The sequence below is a fragment of the Rhipicephalus microplus genome, chromosome X, assembly GCF_043290135.1.
Source record: "Rhipicephalus microplus isolate Deutch F79 chromosome X, USDA_Rmic, whole genome shotgun sequence".
Classification (NCBI taxonomy): domain Eukaryota; kingdom Metazoa; phylum Arthropoda; class Arachnida; order Ixodida; family Ixodidae; genus Rhipicephalus; species Rhipicephalus microplus.
Window position 1 is genome coordinate 106,854,699 of NC_134710.1, and position 24,739 is coordinate 106,879,437.

At 48.8% G+C, this 24,739-nt stretch overlaps 1 protein-coding gene and 1 pseudogene across 2 annotated transcripts; one reads left to right on the forward strand and one right to left on the reverse strand.

Moving 5' to 3' along the window:
* Nucleotides 1-2,116: 2,116 nt before the first annotated feature.
* On the forward strand, nucleotides 2,117-5,316 carry LOC142775689 (uncharacterized). Of its 2 annotated transcripts, XR_012886922.1 has the most exons (3): nucleotides 2,117-2,824; nucleotides 4,602-4,923; nucleotides 4,995-5,316. XR_012886922.1 is itself a non-coding variant. In XM_075877372.1 (2 exons), the coding sequence occupies exons 1-2, from the start codon at nucleotides 2,541-2,543 to the stop codon at nucleotides 4,777-4,779; spliced, it is 462 nt and encodes a 153-aa protein (XP_075733487.1). In that variant the 5' UTR covers nucleotides 2,117-2,540; the 3' UTR covers nucleotides 4,780-5,316. The 2 variants fall into 2 exon arrangements, 1 of the variants encoding a protein (XP_075733487.1); XM_075877372.1 differs by having other exon boundaries at nucleotides 4,602-5,316.
* A 6,058-nt stretch (nucleotides 5,317-11,374) lies between these two features.
* Nucleotides 11,375-24,668, reverse strand: LOC142775688 (uncharacterized; annotated as a pseudogene).
* Nucleotides 24,669-24,739: the final 71 nt, after the last annotated feature.

Genomic DNA, 24,739 nt, shown 5'->3' on the forward strand with positions numbered 1-24,739 from the left:
TCTGTTTGACAAGTACGAAGGCTACCTTTCCCATGTACACTGACAGCTCCGTCACCAAAGAGACAGCGACATCAGCATTCATAATTCCGGAATTGCACGAAGATATGCATGTTGGTTGGGCCACCTCTCCTCTTTAACAACGTCGGAGCTCGTAGCGATTTTGCTAGCCATAAGCTTTATTAAATTGTCAACGACACCAAGAAAATGGGAGGTAATCACAGACTCTCTGGCAGCACTGGCATGTGTGGAAAATGCCACTTCGCCACTTCAAGACACATTGATGTGCGTACAGTATACGCTATACTAAAAGAGTTCTCAGAAGCTACGAAGTCGAATCATCGAGTGGCATTTCAGTGGGTTCCCAGTCACTGCGGAATTAGGGGAAAGGAAATGACAGATGAGTTGGCGAAAACCGTTCATAATTCTATGCAAACGTGCCTCATTCCGGCATCTCAATATGATGTAAATAGAATTTCAAGAACAACAAAACGTGGATTATGTCTGTCTACCTGGTTCACAGACAAAACAAAGCAATCGATCCTATATTCTGTTGATCCTAATCATGAATACCAATTAGAGCGTGACCTCCCAAGACGTATTGACACACTCATTCATTGTCTACAACTCGGAACTGCTTACACAAAGCACTTCCTACTTCGTATTAAGCGTGCAACACCGTCAGCATGTTCATGCGGCCACGACGACGAGGATATCTGTCAGGTCTTGCTCGACTGTCCGAAACACGACACACACCGATGGCGACTAGAACAGGAACTGCATAGGTTAGATTCCGAGCGGCCATTCGGGTTGAATAAAATACTAGGTCCATGGCCATCCAAAACAAATGGCAAACCAATGAAGGTGCTGCAACAGTTCTTCAAAGAAATGAAGATTTGTGATGAATACTGAGCGGACAAACGTTAAAAGTGAGCGTGGTGTCTACGTGTTTGTTCTGCCCATAGGAGAACTTTTGCTCTCACTTATAAAGGACTGTATATATGTATATGTGCTATTGTTTTTTTTTCATATTCTATTTGTACCAACTAAGTGGAAAGGGGTAGCAGTCGCCAAGTAACGGTGACAAAAACTCCTTCGTTTATTTTCTATTTTAATAAAAAAAAAAGTTATTTGCGGGGCTTGGGCGCAACCCGCCGAAGACGGTCGAAGAATTCTTCACCGAGGCCACCACAACCGAAAAGGCCCTTGAAATGCGCACAAGGCAGTATGACTGCCGCTCTTCAGCAGTACACTACTCCGAGGCTCATGCCCTCAGCAACGACGACCTGCACGAAACAATCCGAGCGATTGTGCGGGAAGAGCTGCGCAAGCTATTACTGCATTTACTCGCATAATCTTCGCACTTTTTTTGCCGGAAAACCGATGAAATGTTGGGGGGTACGAGAATTACGCGGGGAAAACTTTCTACAAAAACGTACAGAGCGAAAAAGAAAACGAAGTGGCCGCAAATCGGGATTCTCCCACCAGCAACTAACAGCAAGCTTTAAGAAGTACTCATTAAAACTTACCTCAACAATAAAAGCAGAGGTTCAACACAAGACAAGATTTAATTGAGACACAAAAAGTGGAAGTAAATAGTCGAGAATTAGAATATCATGCGCAAAGCTTGCGGACGTTGCAGGCGTAGCGGTAGCGTTCATCGCTCAGCTGGAGCCCTTAAAAGGTAAGAGAGAGACGTCAGTATTGGGCTGATGGCTATTTACCAGAATTGTCCGCAGTTTCCTTTTTAAGATATAAAGTTTACCATCAATCCCAGTTTTAGGCACACGGCAGGCCCAACGCATCTTGGTGGCTTTCAGCAGCCATCACCAGTAGCGAACACAAAACTCGTAGACTCCGAAGGGCCTACCGGCGGCACTGTTGCCGTTCTTTAGTGCATTATCTATCACTTGCAACTTGAAAGCAGCCGTACAGCTTCAGTATCGCCTCGTAACTTGACAAGGTTACCGACGCAACATACAAAACACGCCGCAACGCGCACTGGCCACTTCGGCTTGGCTTGAGTTGGATTAAATCTCTGTGCAATAGTACGCTTTATGCTTAAAAAATGGCACCAGATGACGTGCGCTATCATTAGGGTGGCTAGAATATGAGTGGTCTCTTCGTTTTGGCTGCACCGGCTGAACCAGTTCAAAGGGTGCAGCACCTTCGTCCTCGTTTTGCCGGAGCAGCGCGCGCCCTCTGTCGCACCCTCTGCACTGGCTCCCTCGTTTTGTCTAGGTGTAAGCCTAGTTCCTGACGAGTTCTGTACCGGCGTGCACGCACTCCAAAGCAGGTGCAGAGTAGTGCAGCATGGCGGGCGTCCCCCCAAGGCCAGAGCAGACGACGTTGCAAATAGTTGTTCAGGGCGTTCAAAAGGAAGTTAAGGCACTTCACAATCCCGACGGGTCATTTATGACGGACGCCAACGGTTACGTCTATGAGGCATCAGGTAAGTCAGGCTGCATGCATTGCCAAAAAACGTGGTTAGCGGCCAGGAGTCGTAGTCGGTCAGCAAACAGCCTCGTAGCATTGCTTATGCTATGTCGGTATTTTTAATCTTGGTTTTCGCCCTTGCAGACGGCAAGCGCGTTACGTTGCGGTTCATGGCAGGGAATCGTGAAAATGACCCCCCTCCGGCACAACCGCCGACGCCTTCTCCTGCCTGCGACGGCGACGTTGACAGCGATGGGGCTTTAGCCGCATTTCCAGCAGCAGCCGCGTCGGCTGAAGATGTGGAAGAGCTTTGGAGCGCCCGAAAAACAAGGTTCTTCATCGCCAAATACTCGGAAATGAAGGACTTGGTGGGAAAAACCAGGGCACTTCGGTATGTCATCCTATGTCCAAAATTATTTGCAGCTTTTTATTATTCCGTTTCACTCTAGGCAAGCACCAACAAGATAAGGGCGCATGAAGTTCACAATGGCGATGGTTATTGTTGCCTACATTTTACTGCCAGCAATTTACATTTTACTGCCCCCCCCCCACTGAAAAAAAATTTTGGCTATGCGCCTGACTGTGACATATACGTTTACATATACACACAAACAGTATGTATAGTCACGCACATATATACACAACGAAGGCATTCGTAATGTTTCATTAAGTCAAGTGATCTTCAAAAACAGCGACGGTGCTTTTGTGTTGGGCATTGCACAACCGCTGTCTTGCCGAAAAGGTGCAGCACCTCCAAGCTCAAGCCATGTTGCAAGTGTAGTGCTGCCTTGAGAATTTGCACTAGAGGGAATTGCATGTTGTTATTCTGAGGCACATCTCTAGCAAGTCTCGCCCTGCAGTCCTTGTGTCTTCACTGTCTGTCCGCATTTCTCTCGCACTGCCACTTTTCAAGATGGTGCAGCTCATTGTTAAAAGAGATATGCTTCTTGACACGTGCTACCCTATCTTTGAACCTAGACTGCGCCGTCGTGTCAGCAAACAAGGTTGCGCAGCTGCATGTTTTACAATGCAAAGACAGGTTAGAATATGGCTGTCTCCTTAGTGAAGCTTTATGATCCAAAAGAGTGATTTACACAATGTTCAACTTCTCCAACATAATGCTTCCCGCACAAAAAGAACGTTCGCAGTTATCAGAAGTGTGTGAATAGTGAATTTCGGAACCTAATCAAGTAAGAGTCAAATAGTAATGGCACCAAATAGAATACAAATAGTAATTGAATACTGTTTGAATAGTAAGTAGACCATTTTCAAAACAGCCTTAGAACAGAACATTTTATTTGAAACAAATAGTCACAAACTTTCGACAAAGGCCATTACAGTCAGTTTGAATCTACTCAAAATACCACAATTACGAAAACTAAGGTAATCTCGTATGCAGCAGGAACTAGAATATTCGTAACATTTTGTAATTGTAGGTTCAACTACGGCATTGACTAGCGTTATCAACGTGAGACTTTGTCACCTCACTTTAAATAAAATTGGGACACAAAAACAAAACAATTTACAACCAAACATTGCAGATACAACTAAATATGTAACGGAGCAGATCAACCCGTCATCACAACATGGCCTGCGCACTAAAAGCGGATAACAATGGGCGTTGAAATTTACATCTGCAAGAACAATTTACGCAAACGCAAAACTTGTATCTGTTGCTAGTCGTGAAGCTGCAAGCACTCGTAGTTCCCACCTTTGGTTATTACAAGACGAAGACAGGAGCTGATAAATGCGATACAGCTAAAGTGCAGTAAAAATTGAGCAAGAATGGAGCTTTCAGAAGCGCATTCATTCGACAATCAATATAGTGTAGGTAGTCTTGCAAAAGCTTGGGCTGCGTACAGGTCACATTAGGGATTGAAAGAATGACTTGTAGCTGTTTCGTTGTTTTGGGGTTCTCCCGCCAGTGCCGATTATTAAAAGAATATTTGTTACTTAGAATATGTGCAATTCGATTCGACTTAGGAACCGAATACAGTGCTGTTTGATTCATTATCCAAAATTTTCGAATAATCGAACATCCCTAGCAATTATCCCTGAAAGCTACACATATGAAGTACTAAGGAAAGGTTCATGTGCTACTGCAAGACTTGGGTCACGTTACGTCGCTTCCTTCTTTCCTACTAACTGTGCTTTGCTTTTTTGTTTAGCACAAGAAGGCTTCTGTGGAAGAAGTTGGCTGAGGCCATCAATACGGAGTTCTTGTGCAACGTGACTGCCACACAAGTGGAAAACAAATGGAAGTCGCTGGACAGAGCATATAAAAAGTCAAAAAAAGACAACAATTCTTCAGGTCACCACCGTGTGAACTGTGAATATGAAGAGTAAGTTACGATTGTGTCTTCATATCTTCAGTGATTCTCATAGTGTCTATTACAGAGAGCTGGCAGAAGTCTTGGAAAAAGAACATAGTGTAAATCCAAGGCTGCTCTTGGAGCCTGGAAAAACAATCCTGCCTAGTGCAAGTCCAGAGTAAGTAAAAATTACTTAATTTGTGCTGTAGCCTGGAAATGACATGGCACCTGTACAATTACTTTCAACAGCACCAGCATCACTGAAGCACCTCAAGATGCAGCAGTCCCAGTCGAGTGCAACACAGCATCCAAAGTTCGGAGCAGCACAACGCCAAAAAGGAAGCGCCAGAGTAGGTCCCAAGTCACGCCGCTCTTGGAGGCATTAGAAAAAATGCAAGCTTCGAGAGCTAAGCAAGAGGAGGCAGCAGTGAAACAACTGGAGGAAAGAAAAAAATGGGAAGAGGCAAAGGCAAAGCGGCATGATGAGCGCATGCAGCGATTCGATCGGTTGATCGACGTACTCTCAAATAAGGACGGGTTATAATATGGGCAATAAACTTTTATAACACTAGCAGTGTCTACTCCATCTAATTTGTTAAAAAAAAACATTGCTTCTAGACGCGGCACCCCACTTCGCAAAACATTTGCACACTGAATAAATCGCGAAGCAAAGATGAACTTCTAGCACTGTTCCTTTGCAATGAACTCTCGCAGAGACTGACTGTAGCCTGGCAGACTGCAATCAAAATCTCCTTCACTTTCATCATTGCCCACATCTTCTTCTTGGGGAAGCGTTGCAAGTTCCTCAAGGAAGTCCCTTTCATCGTTGCACATGTTGTGTAGCACACACGCAGCCATAACTATATAGCAGCACTGTTGCACACTTTTTGCATCAACAAGGTAGAGCCTCCTAAAACGCTGTTTAAGCAGGCCGAAGGTGTTCTCAATAAGCACTCGTTGTTGACTGTGTCGTTTATTGAAGCTCTTTTTCCACGTAGGAAAAGAACTTCCATTGTCCTTGAATGGGGTCATGAGCCATGGCATCAGTGGATATGCACTGTCACCCAGTATATAATTGTCTTCACATTCCTGAATTGCGCGTGCAAAGAAGGGGCTCTCCCTCAGGACACGGGCGTCGTGAACCGAACCTGGAAACCCAATAAACACGTTCAGCAACTTGTTCCTGTCGTCGCAGATTCCTTGCAGGATTATCGAAGGCCACTTTTTCCGGTTGAAGTAAGACTGCGTAGATTCGCTTGGAGTGAGTATCCCGATGTGTGATCCATCGATACAGCCGATGGTGTTTCTTGGGCCCTTGCCTTTACTTTTGGCGAGGAAGCCGTTCTTTATGCGGGTCACTTCCGCGCTACTAGGCCAGCAAATTATCTCATCGCTAATAGCGTGTAAGAAGTGAACGACCCGTGTCACACAAACATGAACAGACGACTCGGTAACATCGAATTTGTCGCCTATGGCGTACATAGATATTTGTGAGCCTAGGTACACAAGCGCTATGAGGCATGTTTTTTCGGCACTGATTTGTTGGCGGCCTTGCACTGCCCTTGGGTAGAAGGCTGAAGTCTTGAACTTGGCCCTGAAACTATCAAAAGTCTCCCTGGACAGCCTGAAGAGGCGCTTGAATTCATACTCATGGTACCTGCCGATAATGCTTTCGTACCCGGGTACACGGTTGGCATCGTCGCGCACCAACGCGCACGCGACCAAGATGCACGCATCGTCGTACTCATCGTCGCAGTCACTGCAAACGGCACCGCTGACGGAATCGTCGTCGCTGCTCGAGTCCAGCAATTCCATCGCAGTCACAAGAAGTGCCATCACGGCCGTGTATTGATCGGACAAGGCGGCGGAGGCGGCTATTTTAGGCTTACACTACAAGGTGTTCTCCGGCCTGCACTCACGTCAACTCACGCCTTCGTTTTGGCTGTAGCCGTCGCGCGCTAGTGTCGGCTAGTGCCGAGGCGTGGTTGAGGCTGCACCTGCACTTGCTCGACCGGCGCTGCACGCTCACTGCACCGCTTGGCACCGCTTTTTCTGCACCTGCACTTTTCTGAACTAGTGCAAGCCAAATCGAAGATTCCTGAGGTGTGAAAAGCGGCCGCAGAAACCGGTCCCCAAGGCGCGCCGATGCCGCTTGGGGCGCTGCACGCACCGGCGCGGGTAGCCTTTCGCAGGCGATGTACGAATGAGCGCGCGCTGCTCGCCGCAGCGCGCTGCTCGCCGCAGAAAAACGAAGCAGTTTTAGCTGCCTATAGGCAGCTAAAACTCATCTGAGTTAATGTATACATTAACTCAGATGAGTCACGCATTAAGAGCGCCAAAATTTACCTATACCGCTAAGCGTGTGACTTGAGAATTGTTCCCAGCAGCATAAATTTAGCAGACACTTTTTCACAAAAACACAACTTTATTTCCACGCATGCCATTCATGCACTGCCACTAGAGTACGCATGGCTTTACTCTCCGCCCTTTCTTTTCGTCTTCCTTTTGGTTCATCCCTTTCAAAAAAAAGTGGACACGAGTGAGGCAATAAAATCGCACCACACTTTTCGTCAAAAAAGCAGCATGCTTTGCGCAACCAATTTGTTGCGTCTCGCCTATCCCCTTCATCATCTCAACGGCCGATTTGGCATGAAGACGTGATGTGCTCAAGAAGCGAGTGATTTTGTTCTCAAGGGATAATATCAGGTTATAGAAGGAATTCGACGGATACAAAAGTCCTCCGAGATCCCACAGCTTGCTTGCCTGGGCTGGGAGATTTCCTGGCACATTTTCTTTAGAAGCAAGGCAGGCGTTCTTGCAATCATCACAATTACTACGAAGTACACGCTTTCTTGCGACATAACCTGCGACATAATACACAAGGCGGGCGTCACTTCGCTCAACAGTGTATGACGCATGATCTACAGACACTTCTAGCACGTCAGATGAAAGTCTTTCGTTGTCTTCGTTGTGATCTTCCACCTCGTGCAGCATTTCTTCCAGAGAGAGAAGAGATTCCACCACTCCGTCAGCTACATTGCCACCCTTCGGACTCTTTGCCAGGCTATAGAAGCTGAGGCATCTATAAATAAACAATGCATATTTTACTCACAACAGCAGTCAAACATAATCAGATGCGTAACAAGTTTATACGACATGCAACATAAGGCGTAAAATTTGATAATAAAATACCTCGTGATAACAACAAACTGTGCAGGGGTTGGGTGATCATTGCCACCACCTGCCTGCCGCACGATTCCGAAACAGCGCTCAAGGCAGTCTTGGCTTAGGCGAGCCGTCATGAGATACTTGAAATGTACTTCCTCACACAGGTACTCCAGGAGGTGCTTCGTACTTTTCAACGTCACACGCAAACCCACTGCGGTACTTTTGCTTAGAAAGCCAAGTCCTCTTGCGTGAGCTTCCCACAAATCGAGGAACTTTAGTGCCTGGTCAAGCACAGCTTCCTTTCGGCTGTGAAGCCTGAAATAATGTTTATGTATGAAGCGTAGAAACTTTGTCTGGACTAATTATCGACAGGGTAAATATTTCACTCTTACCGTAAAGCTTCTGCTGGAAACCTGGATGTCATCACCTCGATTAGTTCCGCCATGAGACCAATAACGAGTCTTGTTGGCTCAACATTTGTGTATTGCTCCTCGATCTGATCTTTGTAAAAATCTAAGCACCGAGTCACTTGGGCACTGAAAACATGAAATGTTAAGTCCACACGCATTTTCTCGAATCCATTTGGAAAGATATGTGATCGAGTCAGCTTTGGTGCCACTTTCAAGGTGATGGCACTGCTGTCAAGTTTCCACATGGTTGACACATGATCCCAGTGGGCCTGTAAAATTTCCACATTGCATCAGGAACTGTTAAGGATTCAAATTAGCATTGAGAAGTACGCATTATGCATAAAAATTCCACAGAAATATTAGAGCCAACTTGCCCTTCCGTTGTGGGTGTTGAAGCCCTGCTTCATCATTGTGTTTCTCACGCACTTCATGAGGTGAGGGAAGTCCGATATAAAGTACAAAAATCGGTGTTTGTTGCACGGATGAACAACTCTGCACTGAATGTCATTGAGGGTGGCGCGTATCCCCAGGATGTTCCACATAGATCTGTTCCAGGGCGCACCATCACAGCAAATGTAATCCACGTAGAGGCCGGCTTGCTCACACAAAATTGTAGCTTCTACCAAAAGTTTTGTCAACAGCCTGGCTTTTACGTTCCCGCTGGATGAAAACACACCTGAAGAGAAATAGAGCATTACAAAACGCTTCGGCATATGTGCCTTAACAGTGCAAAAAATATATTACCAATGATTTGTGTCCATTTCCCCACAAATGGTTGGAACATTATGACAAGCCCATGGTCAGCTTTGCGGTGTCTTTCATTGGCATCGGTAAACTTGCCGAGGTCGACAAAGCCTTCAATATTGCTGGACGACTGCAAGTCCAGATGAGCAGAGAGTTTCATTTCATCCACTACTATGCCCCCATGCCTCTCCATTTCATCCATGTCTTTAACTTTTTTCTTCAGACAGCTCAGGAGTTTGGTATTAAACCCATAAGCAGCAGCGAATCCCTGTAGATAAAAACATTAGGAACCATCTCTATACTGCACACCATATGCAATCACATACCTTGATGTATTTTTGAAGGCAAGCACGGCTTGGCAGGACAAGAATTCTGTGTGCTCTAAGATGCTCATACAGTCGTGCACTTTTCATTCTGAGGATGATGCACTCAAGGAGCCATTCTTTATTGTAGTTATATCCGCGCAAGGACCTTCGTTTGGCAGCGTCAAAACAAGCCTGCACCGCAGCCCGTTGCTTTTTTGGAAGAAGTTTCAGCTGAAATAATTAAGAAGCTATTAGTAATGAATCTATAACAACTTAATGGGACAGTGTACCTTTTCCTCTAACACAGATGCAATGATTTGTGAAGTCTTTTCTCGCATCTTCTTCAGGGCATCCTGCAAGGTAAGCAGCTTCATTTTCTTTTTCTTCAACGTACGAACAGCCCATTTCAGTCGTTGTGCAGCTGTTCTTGCAAGTGGCCGCTTAGTCTTTTTTTTTTTTAGACGGAGCAGACGAGCCTTCAGAAGGTTTCTGCATTTTCTGCAGGCAGTACAACGTCCAGATGAGCCATCTGTAAAGTGTACCATAATCGGTGGATAAGTCTAACCAAAGCAGGGACAGGTATCTACAGGCTCAAATAAAATATTTTAGGCAGGGTTTGCGCAACTGCGATATCTCATAATACCTTGTAGCGAAATCGATGAGGAACCATCGCAAGAAAGGGAGAAGACACGATTTTGAGATAGCTTCGCCTTGCTTTCCAAATTCAGTGGTTGGAACTCTTCCATTGTCCCAATTCCTACGCAGGGTGTCAATGTGTCTGCATACTTGAGAAGATCCTGTGCTTGGCTCACTGTCTGACAGCCACTTTTTTTGAATAGGAACCCGTTCAGAAAGATGCTGCACTGAGCAGCTGCTCCTTCCTCAGCTTCAAACAACACTATCTTGTTGTGAATAACAGGAGGTGTTAAATCTCTGTCCAATTTAGCGGTCTGGTAGCATAATGCATTCGTTTGCTCGAACTTCTGCATCGACCACAACTCGCTAGGACGGTGAAGCATAGCACTTAAGGAATGCAGCTGTTCGGTCAACATGACGTTCTGTTCTGAAACGATCACGTCATGGTCAATCGCTGAGCCTTCTTCGACATTGTCGTGGTTCACACTAATTCTTTTACTCGAAACAGCACTTTCAGCCACGCTTTTCCGTCTCTTTCTCTCCTTGGGCAGAGCTTTCGTCAAGTATTTAGGCAAATTAGGAAAAATCGTCGGCACGGCGTCATTTGTTAAGGTCGGCACAGCGCGCGGCATGTATACATCTTCACCATTAATCCTATGTTTGAACGTACGCACGACAAATCTGTGAAAAAGAAAAGAGAAAAGGACAGCCAATTGGTTATGTTGCAATGCAGCATGTGACACGTGGAACGCAAGTAAGCAAAATTGGTCTCTTGCTCGGGTGTGCGAACACCGTGCCTTCTATTTTTTGTACATACCTTGGGTCGAAGTGCTTCTCGCACACTGCGGAGTTCTCGTCAAGCTGTTTGTCCGCTCTTGGAATAGCACGAATCCATTTGTCGAACAGCACACTACACGTGGGAGCTCGGAAAAGGGAAACTTTCTCTCCTGAAGAATTATAATATCCAGTGTTGCAGCCAGGCACAAAGCACCAACGTTGCGTCTTCTTTTTTGTCGTTGACATCTTCGAACATTTCAGAGAGACTCAACGCAATCACCGATCGACGACATACTTGTAAGACAGTGCGACTGCTAACGAAAAAAATTATGGCGCGACTGAAGCAAACCCAGCGAAGTGCGCCGCTCACTACCCGCGCCGCTGCCATCAGCGCCCCTAGCGGCATCGGCGCGCCGAAGGACCCTCTCCGCCAAGCGAAAGGCGCCCCGCTCATCACACCTCCCCATTCTAGCCACCCTACTATCATCATAAGTGGCTGGAAAGAGCAGACGACATTGTTGCAGCAGTTTTCCGGGGTGTGATAATTACTGGAGGAAAAAAAGAAATCATATTTTTCTTGGGCGATGTGGGGGATGCGAGAATTGTGCAAGTGCGAGGATTACGCGAGTAAATACATTACCTTCGCCGCTGCCTCAAGTTAATTCGATCGCCGACATTGTGCGAGATGAAATTCGGCAATCGCTTGGACTGTCCGAAGCTCTGCAGCCTCACCCACAAGCGGTGAAATATGCTGCTGCAACCCGCGGCTACGCCCTCCTTCACGCCCTCGTCAAGATGCCACACTGTCGCAGTTTTGCTGCCAGTCACCGCCGACGCTATCGGAAGCCAAAGCAACGCATGATGGCGCTGCGACTGCTGACAGGTAGCGCCATCTTTGGTAGAAAAGTACAAATCGGGGATGTAGATTGCGCGTTCTTCCTTCGCTCCAATGTGCTGCTGCTTGCTTACGTGCTCGTGCAGAGAGCGTGCGCTGCGTTTGAGTCACCTCACAATGTACCGCCTGCAGTGCGGCTTCGCGAAGATCTCTGAGCTGGACAAGCACTTCCGAGAAGCGATTCGAACAAAAGGAGTAAAGCTAGTTAGTCAAGTTTATGATGTGGAGCAGACGACGGAAGACGAGGATGCCCGAATCACTGCGAAATGCATTTCTCGGGTCCTCCGTGATAATACCGTGTACGACGTATGCGTCGAGATAAGTCTCATTCTGCCGACATGAAGCCGCGTACTCTTTCGATGGGCTGTGTTGACATTTATGGAAACCATATAATTGTTGTTTTGATGTGGTATCCAGCAGTAGCAGCCGTGTACTGTCATGTGCAAAACTTTTTTGGCGTGCTGAAAAAAAATAGAAACTATTATACGGCCATGGCATTAAAATGTACGAAAAGCTTTAGTCATGTCCTCCGTGCTGCGCATGAAGCGCTGACGTCGACGCGAGGCAGCAAGCTAAGTTTAATCACAGCGAGTCAAGTTGAATTGCTCGCCTTTTTTTTTTTTCGGCTCTCATGTCATGCTTGCTCTATTTTTTGCAAACGCGGCTGTGATCGCCGGCTTTGAATACATGGGAAACTGATACAGCTTTACACGTGGAGAGCGTCGCTCGTTGTTTTCTGCATTTTTGTGGCAGCCCACAACACAATAGTTCGGACTTCGCCGACGCTTCCGTGGGTCCGCTTCTTCCATCACGGAAATTCAACTTCACACAGCGAGTATCTTCTTTTAGCGCGCCAAGCTGACGGCACGGCGCCTATATTCCCCGCACCGACGGCCTAAGACTTCAAGAATACCACATTACCGTCATCTACAAGTTTGGCAGAAAACACTTGGACAGAGACTGCCTGTCGCGAGCCCCCGTCGACCCAGCACCACCCGAAGACCTAAATGGCGACTGCTTCTTGTGAATGATAACTGCCGACGATTTCGCTGAACACCAGCGGGCACACCGGAAACTTAAGAGCCTAATCGAATATCTCGAGGGCAGAACATCCATTGCTACAAAGGTATTCAAACGGGCACTTACATCGTTTTCGCTGCGTAACGGCCTTCTTCAAAAGAAGAACTTCTCGCCACTTCGAGCCAAGTAACTTCTCATGATGCCTTCAGCTCTGCGACCAGAACTCCTCCAGGCCCTGCACAATGATCCAATGGCAGGACACCTTGGTGTTTCCCGCACGCTCACGAGGATACAAGAAAGGTACTACCGGCCACGCCTTACCACCGACGTCGCTCGTTACGTGAGGGCATACCGAGACTGTCAGCGACGGAAGACACCACCGAACGACCAGGCCAGCAGGCTTTCTTTAGCCGATCGAACCACCTCGCCGACCGTTCCAACAGATCGGGATGAACTTACTGGGGCCGTTTCCGATATCGAAATCGGGAAATAAATGGATCCTACTGACTACCTCACCCGCTACGCCGAAACAAAGGCCCTGCCCAAAGGTAGCGCCGAAGAGGTAGCCAAGTTCTTCGTTGAGAACATCGCCCTTCGTCACTGTGCTCCAGAGGTAGTCATCACCGACAGAAGTACAGCCTTTACTGCTGATTTGTCTCAAGCGATCTTGAGACACAGCCAGACAAGCCACCGCCGCACCACCGCCTACCACCCACAGACACATGGTCTCACCGAGCGGCTAAACAAGACAATCGCCGACATGCTGGCCATGTACGTTGACGTCGAACACAAGACGTGGGACGCCATCCTTCATACGTAACCTTCCCATACAACACGGCCGTGCAGGAGACGACACAAATGCAACCATGCAAGTTGGTCTACAGAAGGAACCCTACAACGATGCTCGACGGAATGCTGCCTAACGTCGCTAACGAAGAAAACCTCGACATCGCCCTCTATCTTCAGCGCTGAAGCAGCTCGTCAACTCGCCCGCCTGCATATCACGGATCAGCAGACGACCGACCACCACCATTAAAATCTTCAGCGACGTTTCGTGGAACACCAGCCCGGTGAGTGTGTTTGGGTATGGACGCTGATACGCCAACGTGGACTCCGTGAAGAACTTCTGCGACGGTACTTCGAACCATACAGGGTAGTACGGCGTCTCGGCCCACTCGACTACCAAGTTGTCCCGGACGGCCTTACGAACTCTCAACAGCACTGATCGCAACCTGAAGTCGTCCATGTTGATTTTCATATGTGGGGTTTAACGTCCGAAAACCACCATATAATTATGAGAGGCGCCGCAGTGGAGGGCTCCGGATATTTCAACCACCTGGGTTCTTTAACGTGCACCCAAATCTGAGCACACAGGCCTACAACATTTCCGCCTCGAATTCGTCCATGTCACACGCCTAAAGCCATTTCATGAACGTTAACCAACTCAGTGTACTTTGTTGTAGCTTTTATTGCTGTATTGTACATTATTATTAGTACTTTCTCATGTTATTATTGCACTTTCATCTTCTGTTGAAGCATCGAGACGATGTCTTTTTCAGGTGGAGGCAATGCCACGTTCCTTCCTCAAGTTTTCTTATCACCCCGTTACGCTGTACGCGATTCTCAGCGAAAACGGCACCTACAGTGTTCGAGAAGCTTCAGGGCTGGCATAGATCATTTTGTTGAGATTATTCCCATGTCGTGAGCATTTCAGATTATTCTGTAATCTACGTCGCCGCTAGCGATAATGATAGAATGTTCGATGGCGTGCGTATAAATGCCGACACTCTTCGCCGCTTGTCAGTTGATCGATGGCCGACGCTACATTCGCTGCTAGAAGTGCAAGTGTGGTACTGTAGGTTCGCCCAAATAAGTAGTTTGATCTGACCATCTAATATCCTGCCTTCAGCCACGCCACTACACCGTGACAATATATAGAGTAGCATAATGAGGTATGTATGCAAACACCACCTTAACAAGATTCATGCATGAACAGAAATACGACTTCACCGAACTAATTTGATATGGACGCGGTTAGGCCCTTTGTGTAGCCCACGCATGTTGCTTGGTTGATGATAAAACTCGGCTAAATATGGCGTTGCACATGCAAAATGTCGTTTAGGCGCAGCAGGACACATTGGCGCAGAATGGCCTGAGCCTGCTGCACCGACTCGTACCAACGCAACGACCGTGAATCATAACGAGCCCCGTATCACCGGGCGAGACACAAGCACGCCTACAGTGACAGCTGCCGTAAGCACTTTGAGCGGAGTTGACGCAGTCCTTCTGCAAACAGGCCGAGCCTAGGTTGAGTGCGGTCCACGAAGGCGTCTCGTATGCATTCTTCTTAACAGTGACAGCAAGAATTGGCGTGGCAGCGTAAGAATTGAGTGACATTCCTATGAATGGCTGGCTCAAAAAAGATAGGAAAAAGTAAAAAAAAAATAGGTAACACATCATGAGGCGAGGCTTGTACGTGACAGGGCTGCAGGTGTAACTTTTTTTTTTTTCGAGATAGGGGAATTCGAGCGGATATTTCAAAGGCCCTCAAATGCCTGGTCATCAGAAACGAGACTTTCCTTAGTTACGTTCGGCCACTCGAAGAACCGTCAAGTATTGCGCAGCAGACGGGTAGCATTATCTTAGAGGCCACCGTAGGCACACAGCGGTGACCAAGGAGGCCTTCAAGGTATCCGAAGTGTGTACGGCAATAAGCCCACCTATAAACATACAGTACAGTCTTGGAACTTCTGTTCGACAGAACTGTGACGTAGCACACAGCTTTCATCCCGACACATGGAATGCACAAGAAGTAAGCGTCTTACTTAATTCTGATGTCTATTCGAAGGTCACTACTGAGAAGACTGAGTGCTTAACCAGTGATTTCACGGCAGTGGAAACGAAGTTCTGTTGGAACGTTCAAGGAATAATGAAGCTAGCAGAAAGTTCACCTAGGAGTGTTCTCTTTTTCGACTGCAGCCCGGCGTCCCTTCCTGACTGCGATCCTTCAGCGATGTGGCGTCTCGACGTCTTCAGAATAAAGCCACCTATTGAGGAAAAGGACAAGGCTCTGCCAGGGCTTGAGGCGTTTGAGGATAGCACAGCGAACTTTTGTGGATAGACCCAAGTGCCTTTGAATGAAAAAGTTCCAGAGATAACTCTATGCAGGATCAATCGAAGCTCAGCCGAGCGCTATGCGCAAGCGCAATTAAACAGTTTCACGGAAGAATCCAAACTCTTGAACCAGCATGAACCGGCAGTGACAGCGTACGTCAACGAAGAACACGCAGGGAGAGTTATAACACTACTGCCAAGAGACAACGTATATCCTATGTCCCATCACGCAGTCATCCACCGAGATGAAATCCCAAAGCCTCGTGCTGTGTTTCGCGCTTCGCCGCACGCACTAAGTCATCCCTGCGAAAACGATCTACAGCTCAAGTGTACAAAGCTCGGCGCTGAGGTTGTGCAGCTGCTCAAAATTTTGCTATGTCAGCCAATCGTCAAGTGGAAGTTTGTGGGCGACAGAACTCTTTGGTGGGGAGGCTGGTGGGAGCCTGATCAGAGTGACGAAGAACGCACTGAATGGTAATTTGGGAGCAGCAGTTTCTACACCGAGGCTCTCATTACGGTGTTCTTTGAAGTACAAGTGCTCCTCATCAGCGGACCTCGTCTTTAAAGTGGCGGTCAAAATATTGTGGACCACAGGAGCGCGGGTTAATGGCACCGCTGAGCTTTCCGACAGCTACCAGCGAAGCTCAAAAGCGCGCACTGCGCATGCGCGGCCTTTTTTACCTGTTACTTTGCTTGTTCGCTCCCTTCAAAAGCGTGCACAAACTTCCCGCAAAGGTCGACTATCGAAAAATTGGCCCCGTATCTACATGTTTCTGCAAATGTCGTCGAAAGACGATAGTCTTACGTGTGGAGAGAGTGAACACACATTTATTTGATGTTCTGCGCAAGAAAATCGGTGAGTGGTGTGCTGGAGGCACTGCATTATAGTGCCTCGAGCATGCAGCGGAGGTGATTGAGCGCATCAAGACACGTCACACGTGAGACATGAGCGCTGTCTGGCAATTTTCTTAAAGAACAAAATGCGGGGCTCTGAGATTGATGTGGGCGCCCATCTCAGAGGTGATAAGGTGTAGAACACAAGGCAACGGTAGATGCCACCACCGTCTCGTTTAAGCAAAGCGTTGAAAACACTCCCCGTTCTGTGCTAGCGTTGCATGGTCAGCACACGGTGATAAGCGTTAGGGTCCTTAATATTACTTATGTATGCCTTTTCCAGTAAAAGACGCACATGCTGAATAAATATGTGCTGTTATGGTGCCCCAGACATGTGCAATAATTGCTTTTTAATTGACGATTACTCAAGCATGAACGCTCAACCTTGAGCAACATTGGTAGGCGCTGCGGGTGGGGTCGGCTGTTTCAAGCACCCAATGCCGTTGGACAGACAAATGTATGTACAGACAGACAGACCAACATTTTTGCATCGAAGGTCCCCAAAAAAGACAATAGTCTTTAAAACTGACGCCTTGCGCACGTTTCCGACAGAGCGGAGCACCTGGGACCAAGGCGCAGAATGCAGCGCGCACCGAGCCCTGCCAGAACAAATTACGTGTTTTCGCCACGATATCACCGCTCGGAGATTCCGCGGCGACACCAGGAGTGACACCTTGCACTTCTCGCGTGCCGATGCGCACGCTCTTGGAGAGCGAACGAGCGGGCTGGCAGGTAAAAGGGTGCTAAGTGCGCGCTCTCGAGCTTTGCAGACAGCCGTCAGAAGGTGCCTCGGTGCTGTTTGACACGCGTTCCCGTGGCGTGCAATGTTTTTACCGCCACTGTACCTTGACAGCAGCCATGAATAATGCCAATCACTAACCCGATCAAATTTCTTGCATGGAAAACACGCCGTATGCTTCCTGCATGGACCTAGTTCTCATTGAAAGATATCTACGATGCAGGGCCTTCTCTGCCACACGCGTTGTCAAGGAGCGTCTCAAAGCGAAGCTATGGGTCCGATGGAATCTGGCCTACCTTCTTTGGCCGTGATCCGTTCACAACAGTCGTGCTGGTGAACTTCAGCTACATGAGGGTTATATGATGCTGGTGCATAATTTCACACGTTCACTACTACAGAAGCTGGGCACAGTTCTTTTATTGCACATGAGAAAGTATGGTATTGCACGCATCTGTACCCTGCGAGTAGCTTCTGGACGGACAGTCCAAGAACCCGTTCAGAAGATGTATATTCTGGAACCAAGTCAGCGAGGATCAACTGCCTTGGCCCCTTGGAAATATGCAGCTCATGATTGTGGACGGGCGGCAACGAGAAGGCCACAGAACTGCCTCGGTTTTTTGAGAATATGTTGCTGATGATTGCGGACGGGCAGCAATAAGGATGAGGACATAAGAGAGAAGAAAGAGGTTATGCACGAGCTGTAAAATATTGATATTCTTGGTGTAGGGCTCGGGTCTTTATTACGTGACATTGGTCGGACGGCACTACTATTGGTAGTGCCGTCGTAAAACCCAGGACCACGACTTTGGCTGGAACTAAGACCACTAGGAGCACCCATAGACTGGCGTGAGTGCCGACATTGTCTGGAGGTTCGTGAGACGAAAGCCCTCACATCTACTTTGGCTGTCTCAATTGACTCGCCCTTCAGGATGATGGCCTAGAGGTTCACAAGACAAGGCAGTCCATGGAGGTCGGCTACGTACTACATCTCGAAAGTGCAGCCACGTGAGTGAAGGCATCGTCTGAAGGCTCGCAAGATGGGAGCCCTAGAGTCTTCGGCTTCATCCTGACTTGCGCTTCACGACGACGGCCCGATATTAGCAAGGCAAGACATCGAGGTCAACAACGTACATTTCGACAGCGCAGCCACGTGAGTGCGGACATCGTCTGGAAGCTCGCGAGACGGGAGCCCTCACGTTTACTTCGCCTTTACGACGACAGCCTGGGGTTGGCAAGGTTTGGACGCACACGTAGAAAGGAAAACCTTCCAAACTCACCGGTTACTCAACAATATACTTCCACCCATTGCAAGATTTTTTTTCGACAATTAAACCTTCCAGACTTGTAAAGCAAGGCAGGCAGGCAATGAATTTTATTTTCACCCGGAGACGACGCTCAGTCCCCCTTTGGGGGCGACAGCGCAATTGGATTGGATAAACTTTATTTGTGCCGGCAGTTGGGCGCTAGCGCGCCCCGATGGGGGCCTACGTCGTCTTCGGTGTTGTTGTTACTCGGCACAGGTCTCCGCTCGCTGTTGCTGGCTCAAGGTACTTGCCTTTTGAACGCCCCTAGGACCTGCTGGGCGGCCCAGAGCTGTTCTTCCTTGTCGTAGCTCATCGCGGCCGCCTCGAGCCGCGACGAGATTGTTCTTGATCTTGCTCCCTCTGGGTGTCCCACAAGATGTGCGTGTGGTCTGTCGTTTCGCTCCGGCAGATATACTTGTCGGTCGTGTATGTCTCGGGGTACATGCAGTGCATCAGTGCCGGGCTCGGTAGCGATCCGGCCTGGAGCTGTCTCCATAGTACGGCCTCCGCTCCACCCAGCCTCGGGTGCGGGAATGGGAAAGCTCTGCAAGCCAGCCGGCAGGCCTTCGAGATGTCGTAGTCCGTCATGCTGTCGTTTGCTTCCAACCACGTTTGACGGTCTGTTGCCGAGGCGCGGTTGGTTAGCGCTTGGGCCGCTGCGTGTGCCGTTACGCTGTGTTGGTCATTGCGTTCCGACTCGTCGCCCGCGTGCGCCGAGCACCACTTAATTCTTATTTTTCCGTCTTGAAGTTTGGCCGCACGCAATATATCAGTACAGATTTGGCCTTTGGCGAAGCTTCGCACCACTTGTCTAATCACTCAACACCGTGTGGCAGGCAGTGCCGGCAACGGCCACCTCCTCCGCTTGTTCCGCTCTGGAATTTTTCACGCTCGCTACCGTCTTTGTTGCGCCAGTCGACACCTCGATGACGAGCACTGCGAATGTGTTCTGTTGGTATTCAGCCGCGTCCACGTACCTCGCGTGCGCGCCGTTGGTGTGCAGGTCGATGATAGCCCTAGCCCTCGCCGCCCTTCCCTTGTTGTAGTCGGGATTCATGTTCTTTGGAATGGCGTCAGTTAATAATTGGTCGGACCTATTCGGGGGCAGGATGCTTCATCTCGGCTTTGCTCAAGCATCCTAACTATTCCCGGATCCTCCAGTACCTTCCTCCCGGTTTTGGTCGTGGACAGCCGCTCAAGTTGAGCAGTTCGTTGCACTTCGGCTATTTCCTCGAGCGTGTTGTGTATCCCAAGGTGTAAGAGGCGGGTCGTGCTCGTGGACTCAAACAGGCCCAGCGCCGTCTTGCGCGCTCTTCTGATGATTGCGTGGATTTTGTTGCGTTCGTGTTGCAGTCATCTGTGGTACACTGCAACATACGCGACTTCGCTGATGATGGATTGTATGAGCCTGATTAGGTTCTCCTCTCTCATGCCTGCTTTCCGAGACGTGACCCGTTTGAGGAGTCGCATCGCGTTTCCGCCTTAGCCGTGAGACAGGCGATGGTGTCGCCATTTATTTTGTGTTTCTCGAAGGCCATGCCAAGAATCCTGATTTTACCAACTTCGGGGATCACGTTACTGGATTTGGTTACGATTAGAATTTTTTCATATTCGCGTTGTCTGGTATTGTCTCTGACGTTATATGCAGGTGGAAGTACTAGCAGCTCCGATTTGCTCGGCTAATACCTTAATCCGATGCCTTCCAGCTGGCCTTCTATCGCATCTACGGCGGTTTGAAGCGCGCCCTCTATGTGGGCGTAGTTGTTACCAGTCACCCATAGTGTGATATCATCGGTGTAGATAGTGTGCCTGACGTGTTCGATATCCGCGAGCTTCCCTGCCACTCCAATTATTACCAGGTTGAACATCATCGGCGAGATGACCGACCTCTGGGGTGTGCCGGTGCTCCCGAGCTTCTGCGTCTGGAGGTCACCTGCTCTTAGCTCGGAGGTCCTGTCCAAGAGAAAGTCTTTAATATAGTCTTTCCCCCATGTTGAGTTTGGAAAATTGAGACAGGATCGCCGAGTGTTTCACTTTGTCGAAGGTGCTCTGTAGGTCGAGCCCCTGTATTGCCTTGTTATCGCGGGCGCTGCCGCCACCGTCGATGATTTGGTATTTGAGATGCGGCATCGCATCCTGCGTGCTCAGGCACTGTCTGAAGCCGATTACCACTGCTGCGTACATCCCTTCCCTTTCCAGGTAGTCTTGTCACTTGTTGAGAAGGATGTGCTCCAGCACCTTGCCCACGCAGGATGTGAGGGAGTTAGGCCAGAGATTGTCTGTATCCGGTGGCTTCCCCGGCTTAGGAATCAGAATGGTCTTGGCTGTCTTCCTCTGCTTCGGCAGCGTGCCCTATATCCAGTACTTGAAGTATTTTGCTAGGTTCTCAATCTAGCCATTGTCGAGGTTCCTGAGTGCCTTGTTTGTGACGAAGTCTGGGCCAGCCGCTGACCGGCTGTTGAGGTCACGCAGGGCCGCACAGACCTCCTCGTTGCGTTGGGTAGGCCACCGTATGGCGCATGTTGGTCGGTGGGTGTAGTTGGCAGGTAGTTGTCGTTGATGCACCAGGTGACTTCATCGGCACCGTGTACTGAGACCGCACGATGTATGAGCTGGGCAAGCCCATCCCTTTGGTGCAACATGGTCTTGGTTTTGTCTAGTAGGTGCCGTCTTTCCTAGTAGGTTCCACGTCTAGTAGGTTCCACGTCTTTCCGTTGTGCATCTGCCCATCTGCTGTGTTGCAGATCTCGTTCCACTGTTGCGCACATAGCGCTCGGCAGTGATCTTCGATCGCACGGTTGAGCTCTGCTACTTTCTCAACCTGCGGTATAGCCATTGTTTTTTCCATCGATTGAGTATCGACTGTTTGGCTTCGATAAGATGCACTAGCCGGCTGTTTACTTTGTCGATCTCCACGACCGTTCCAATTTTTTTGGTCGTGTCGCGTACGCTCTTAGTGATTCCGGCCGTCCACGAGTCGATGTCTTCGATCTCGTCGTCATCGTTTCTCTCCTGGTTTCTGGTGTCTCGGAAGGCATTCCAATCTACCCATTTGTGTATTCTGTTGCTGGTGTCATTGTGCTCTGCTATGCCAATTTCCACGATGGTGTGGTCGCTACCGAGGTCAGCCCCCCGTGTTTCTCCACGTGATCGCACCCCGAACATCATTCTTGACGAACGTGAGGCCCGGAGTGGTGTCGCGGGACACGGAGCTGCCGATTCTCGTCGGATGCATCGGATTTGTGATAAGGGTAAGGTTGAGTTCCGTGGCGTCTTGGTACAGGTCACGGCCTTTTTCTGAGTACTTGTTGTAGCCCCAGGCTGGGTTCATATCGTTGAAATCACCGGAGGCGATCAGCGTGTTGCGACCCGCTCCGGTGCTTGCTCTTTGCAACAATGTCTTGAATCTCTCTCTTTTTTTCGATGGGTTGATGTAGACGTTGAGCAGAAACAGGCTTCCCTTTTTCTACTTTCACGGGATTTCGGTGAGAGTGTGCTCGATCTTGATAGTGTTGTGCAGCTCGTGTTCAACGAACGCGAGTCCCTGACCAGGGTGCACAGGCCTCTGCCGTCAGGCGGGCCATTGTGCATTCTGAAGCCGGGGTCAGTTAGTGTCTCTTGTAGTGATATCACGTCCAGCTTGCGCGCGGCACGTGCAATGTGCTGCTGGATGACTGATATTTTTAATTCCGAAGCAGTGACAGTTCCACTGCCACACTGTTACGCCTGTTGCTGATGCGCTGGAGGCCATGATTGCGTTGGCGTGTACAGGGCTTCTTGGTTCAGTGACTGTAGTGTGAAGAGGGGCGCAGACATCGGGTGGCTCACTATCGGCTGCAGGGTCTTTTCCATGTAGGCAATTCTGCTCGTGTTCTAGGCTTGGTAGGCATCCACCGTTTGTTTCATTGCTGTTACAGCTGCAATGTTCGCCACGAGTAGCCCTTCATTTTTGGTGACTATCTTTTTAAATTTTGCTTCGAGGTTGTCATTGTGTTCGTTTTCTTTTTGCTTGCACTTGGCCTCGAAGGCTCGCTTCTTCAGTACAAGTTCATCTAAGGCCATCTCCTGGCTGTTCATGATAATTTCCTCGGCCTTGCTTGTGCTTGGCATGGGTCTCTATGGAGGCTCGTTGTTGAATAGCAGCAGCTTACGGATGTCGGCGATCTCTTTCTTGAAGTTGTTGATGGTTGTTCGCAGCTCCACGTTCTCTTGTCTCGTTGGCTTGTCTCACCTTGTCCATATCGTCTTTCTTCGTAGCTTCGATAATTTTTTGCACGCTCCTTGTATTGTACTCACTCACCTGATGATAACCTTTTCTTACCGAGATTTCTCTTGCTGCTGTCACTAGATCTTGGCAAGCGGTTCTTCGATGGGGTCTTTGACTTTCGCGCAACTGGCGGCTTGTCGAGTGGCGGAAAATCGTTGTTTAATGGCGGCTAGCGCTCGACCTGTCATCGCACCCATTGTCGCTTATGCACAACGTAAGGCATTTTGTATTTTGATTGCATGTTCAATCTCAAATGGAGTGTTAACCCCCACACAGCTTAGATTTTGGGGTACAGCTATGGTCTTCATTGGGGTCCGCAAGCCCGCAAGGCCAGGCATGTCTTAATTGTAGGGGTGACAAGCACCGACTTCGTAGGACTTGCCTTGAATAGAGATTTCCTGGATTTTAGGGTACCTTGCCACGTTGTCTTCGTTCGGTGTACTGACAACCATAATATTTTATTGCGTGTTAGGGCAGATGGTGTCAGCAGTGCTCTTCTCACTCGTGATTTCGGCCGCGGTGAGTATAACCGTGGCGGTGGTAGTACCGATCTTAACTATGTCCAGCCCCCCTCTGGGTCTGACAACTATCTTGCTCTCTTGCAGCGGCATGGCTGGCGTGCCTGTGGCCTTGATGGCCGAGGCCCTGACGTTATTGTTGAATTTTGATTTCGGGCTTGCCTAATTATCGCCGGGTCTGTCAGAAACGCCGCTGGTGGGAGCCTGTCGGCGCAGCCTCGACATACGCTAAACCGCGAGCATCCATCCGGCTTCGTTGTGGTATTCCTCTGCTGTTATCTCTTCTCCTTGAACTTGAATGCACAATTGGTTGCCAACGATCACTGGTGTCTGAACGGCCGCCTCCATCTCGGACCTAACGAGTGGGCACCACCGAGGAGTACGGCAGGCGGCGGCCAGTGCGCCGGTGTCAGGCCTAGCGCTCGCGAAGCACGCTTAGGCCTAGCAGTTCTTCACACGGCGGTGGTTGTCAAAGTGCCGAAATGTGACACAAAATGCATGACTCCGCGGTCAACTGGTACGAGTCGATGCCTCTCGTATTCACGCACAGATTGGTGACCAGAAAACTTTGGTCCGAGGTAATTAGCACTGATTACCAATTGATTACCAATGACTGAGCCGATGCGAACACGTCTGCTCACCTTGGCGATCACAGCGTTCTCCAACAGCGTTACAAACTTTTGTACCAACACCCATCCTGGAGGCGCAGCCTTCGAAGAAGGAAGAGCAGGAAGTGAGGTGTAAACTGCCCTAACAAAGGCTTCATGCTTCCAACATTAATATTCTGATCATCCACTCTTGGCCCTTGAAACCACCAGCTGTGTATTTTCCTATCTGATGTTACTTGGTTAGGGCGGTATATACAAGATTTGCAAAGCCAGTATGTAGAGTTGCTTTGGTAGCATCTGCCTATGAGGCTTTAAGAGCGAGAAATGAAAGCTGTACATAGCCAGCAGACGTATCACAGCGAATGCCCAACTGCTGCAATGTTAGCGACCACTTGAACCACAAATACTGAACCTGATGCAAGCCATTTCAATTGAAGATTATCAATGCTCACAGTGCTTTTGTTACGACTCAGCATGTTCATCTGACACGGGCAAGAATGTGTTGAATACAAAAAAAAAAAAAAAACGAAGGCCGCATCTAGCGCCTAGGAAGACGGGGGAGCCATGGTGTCGATACCATTTTTTTACACCCGTC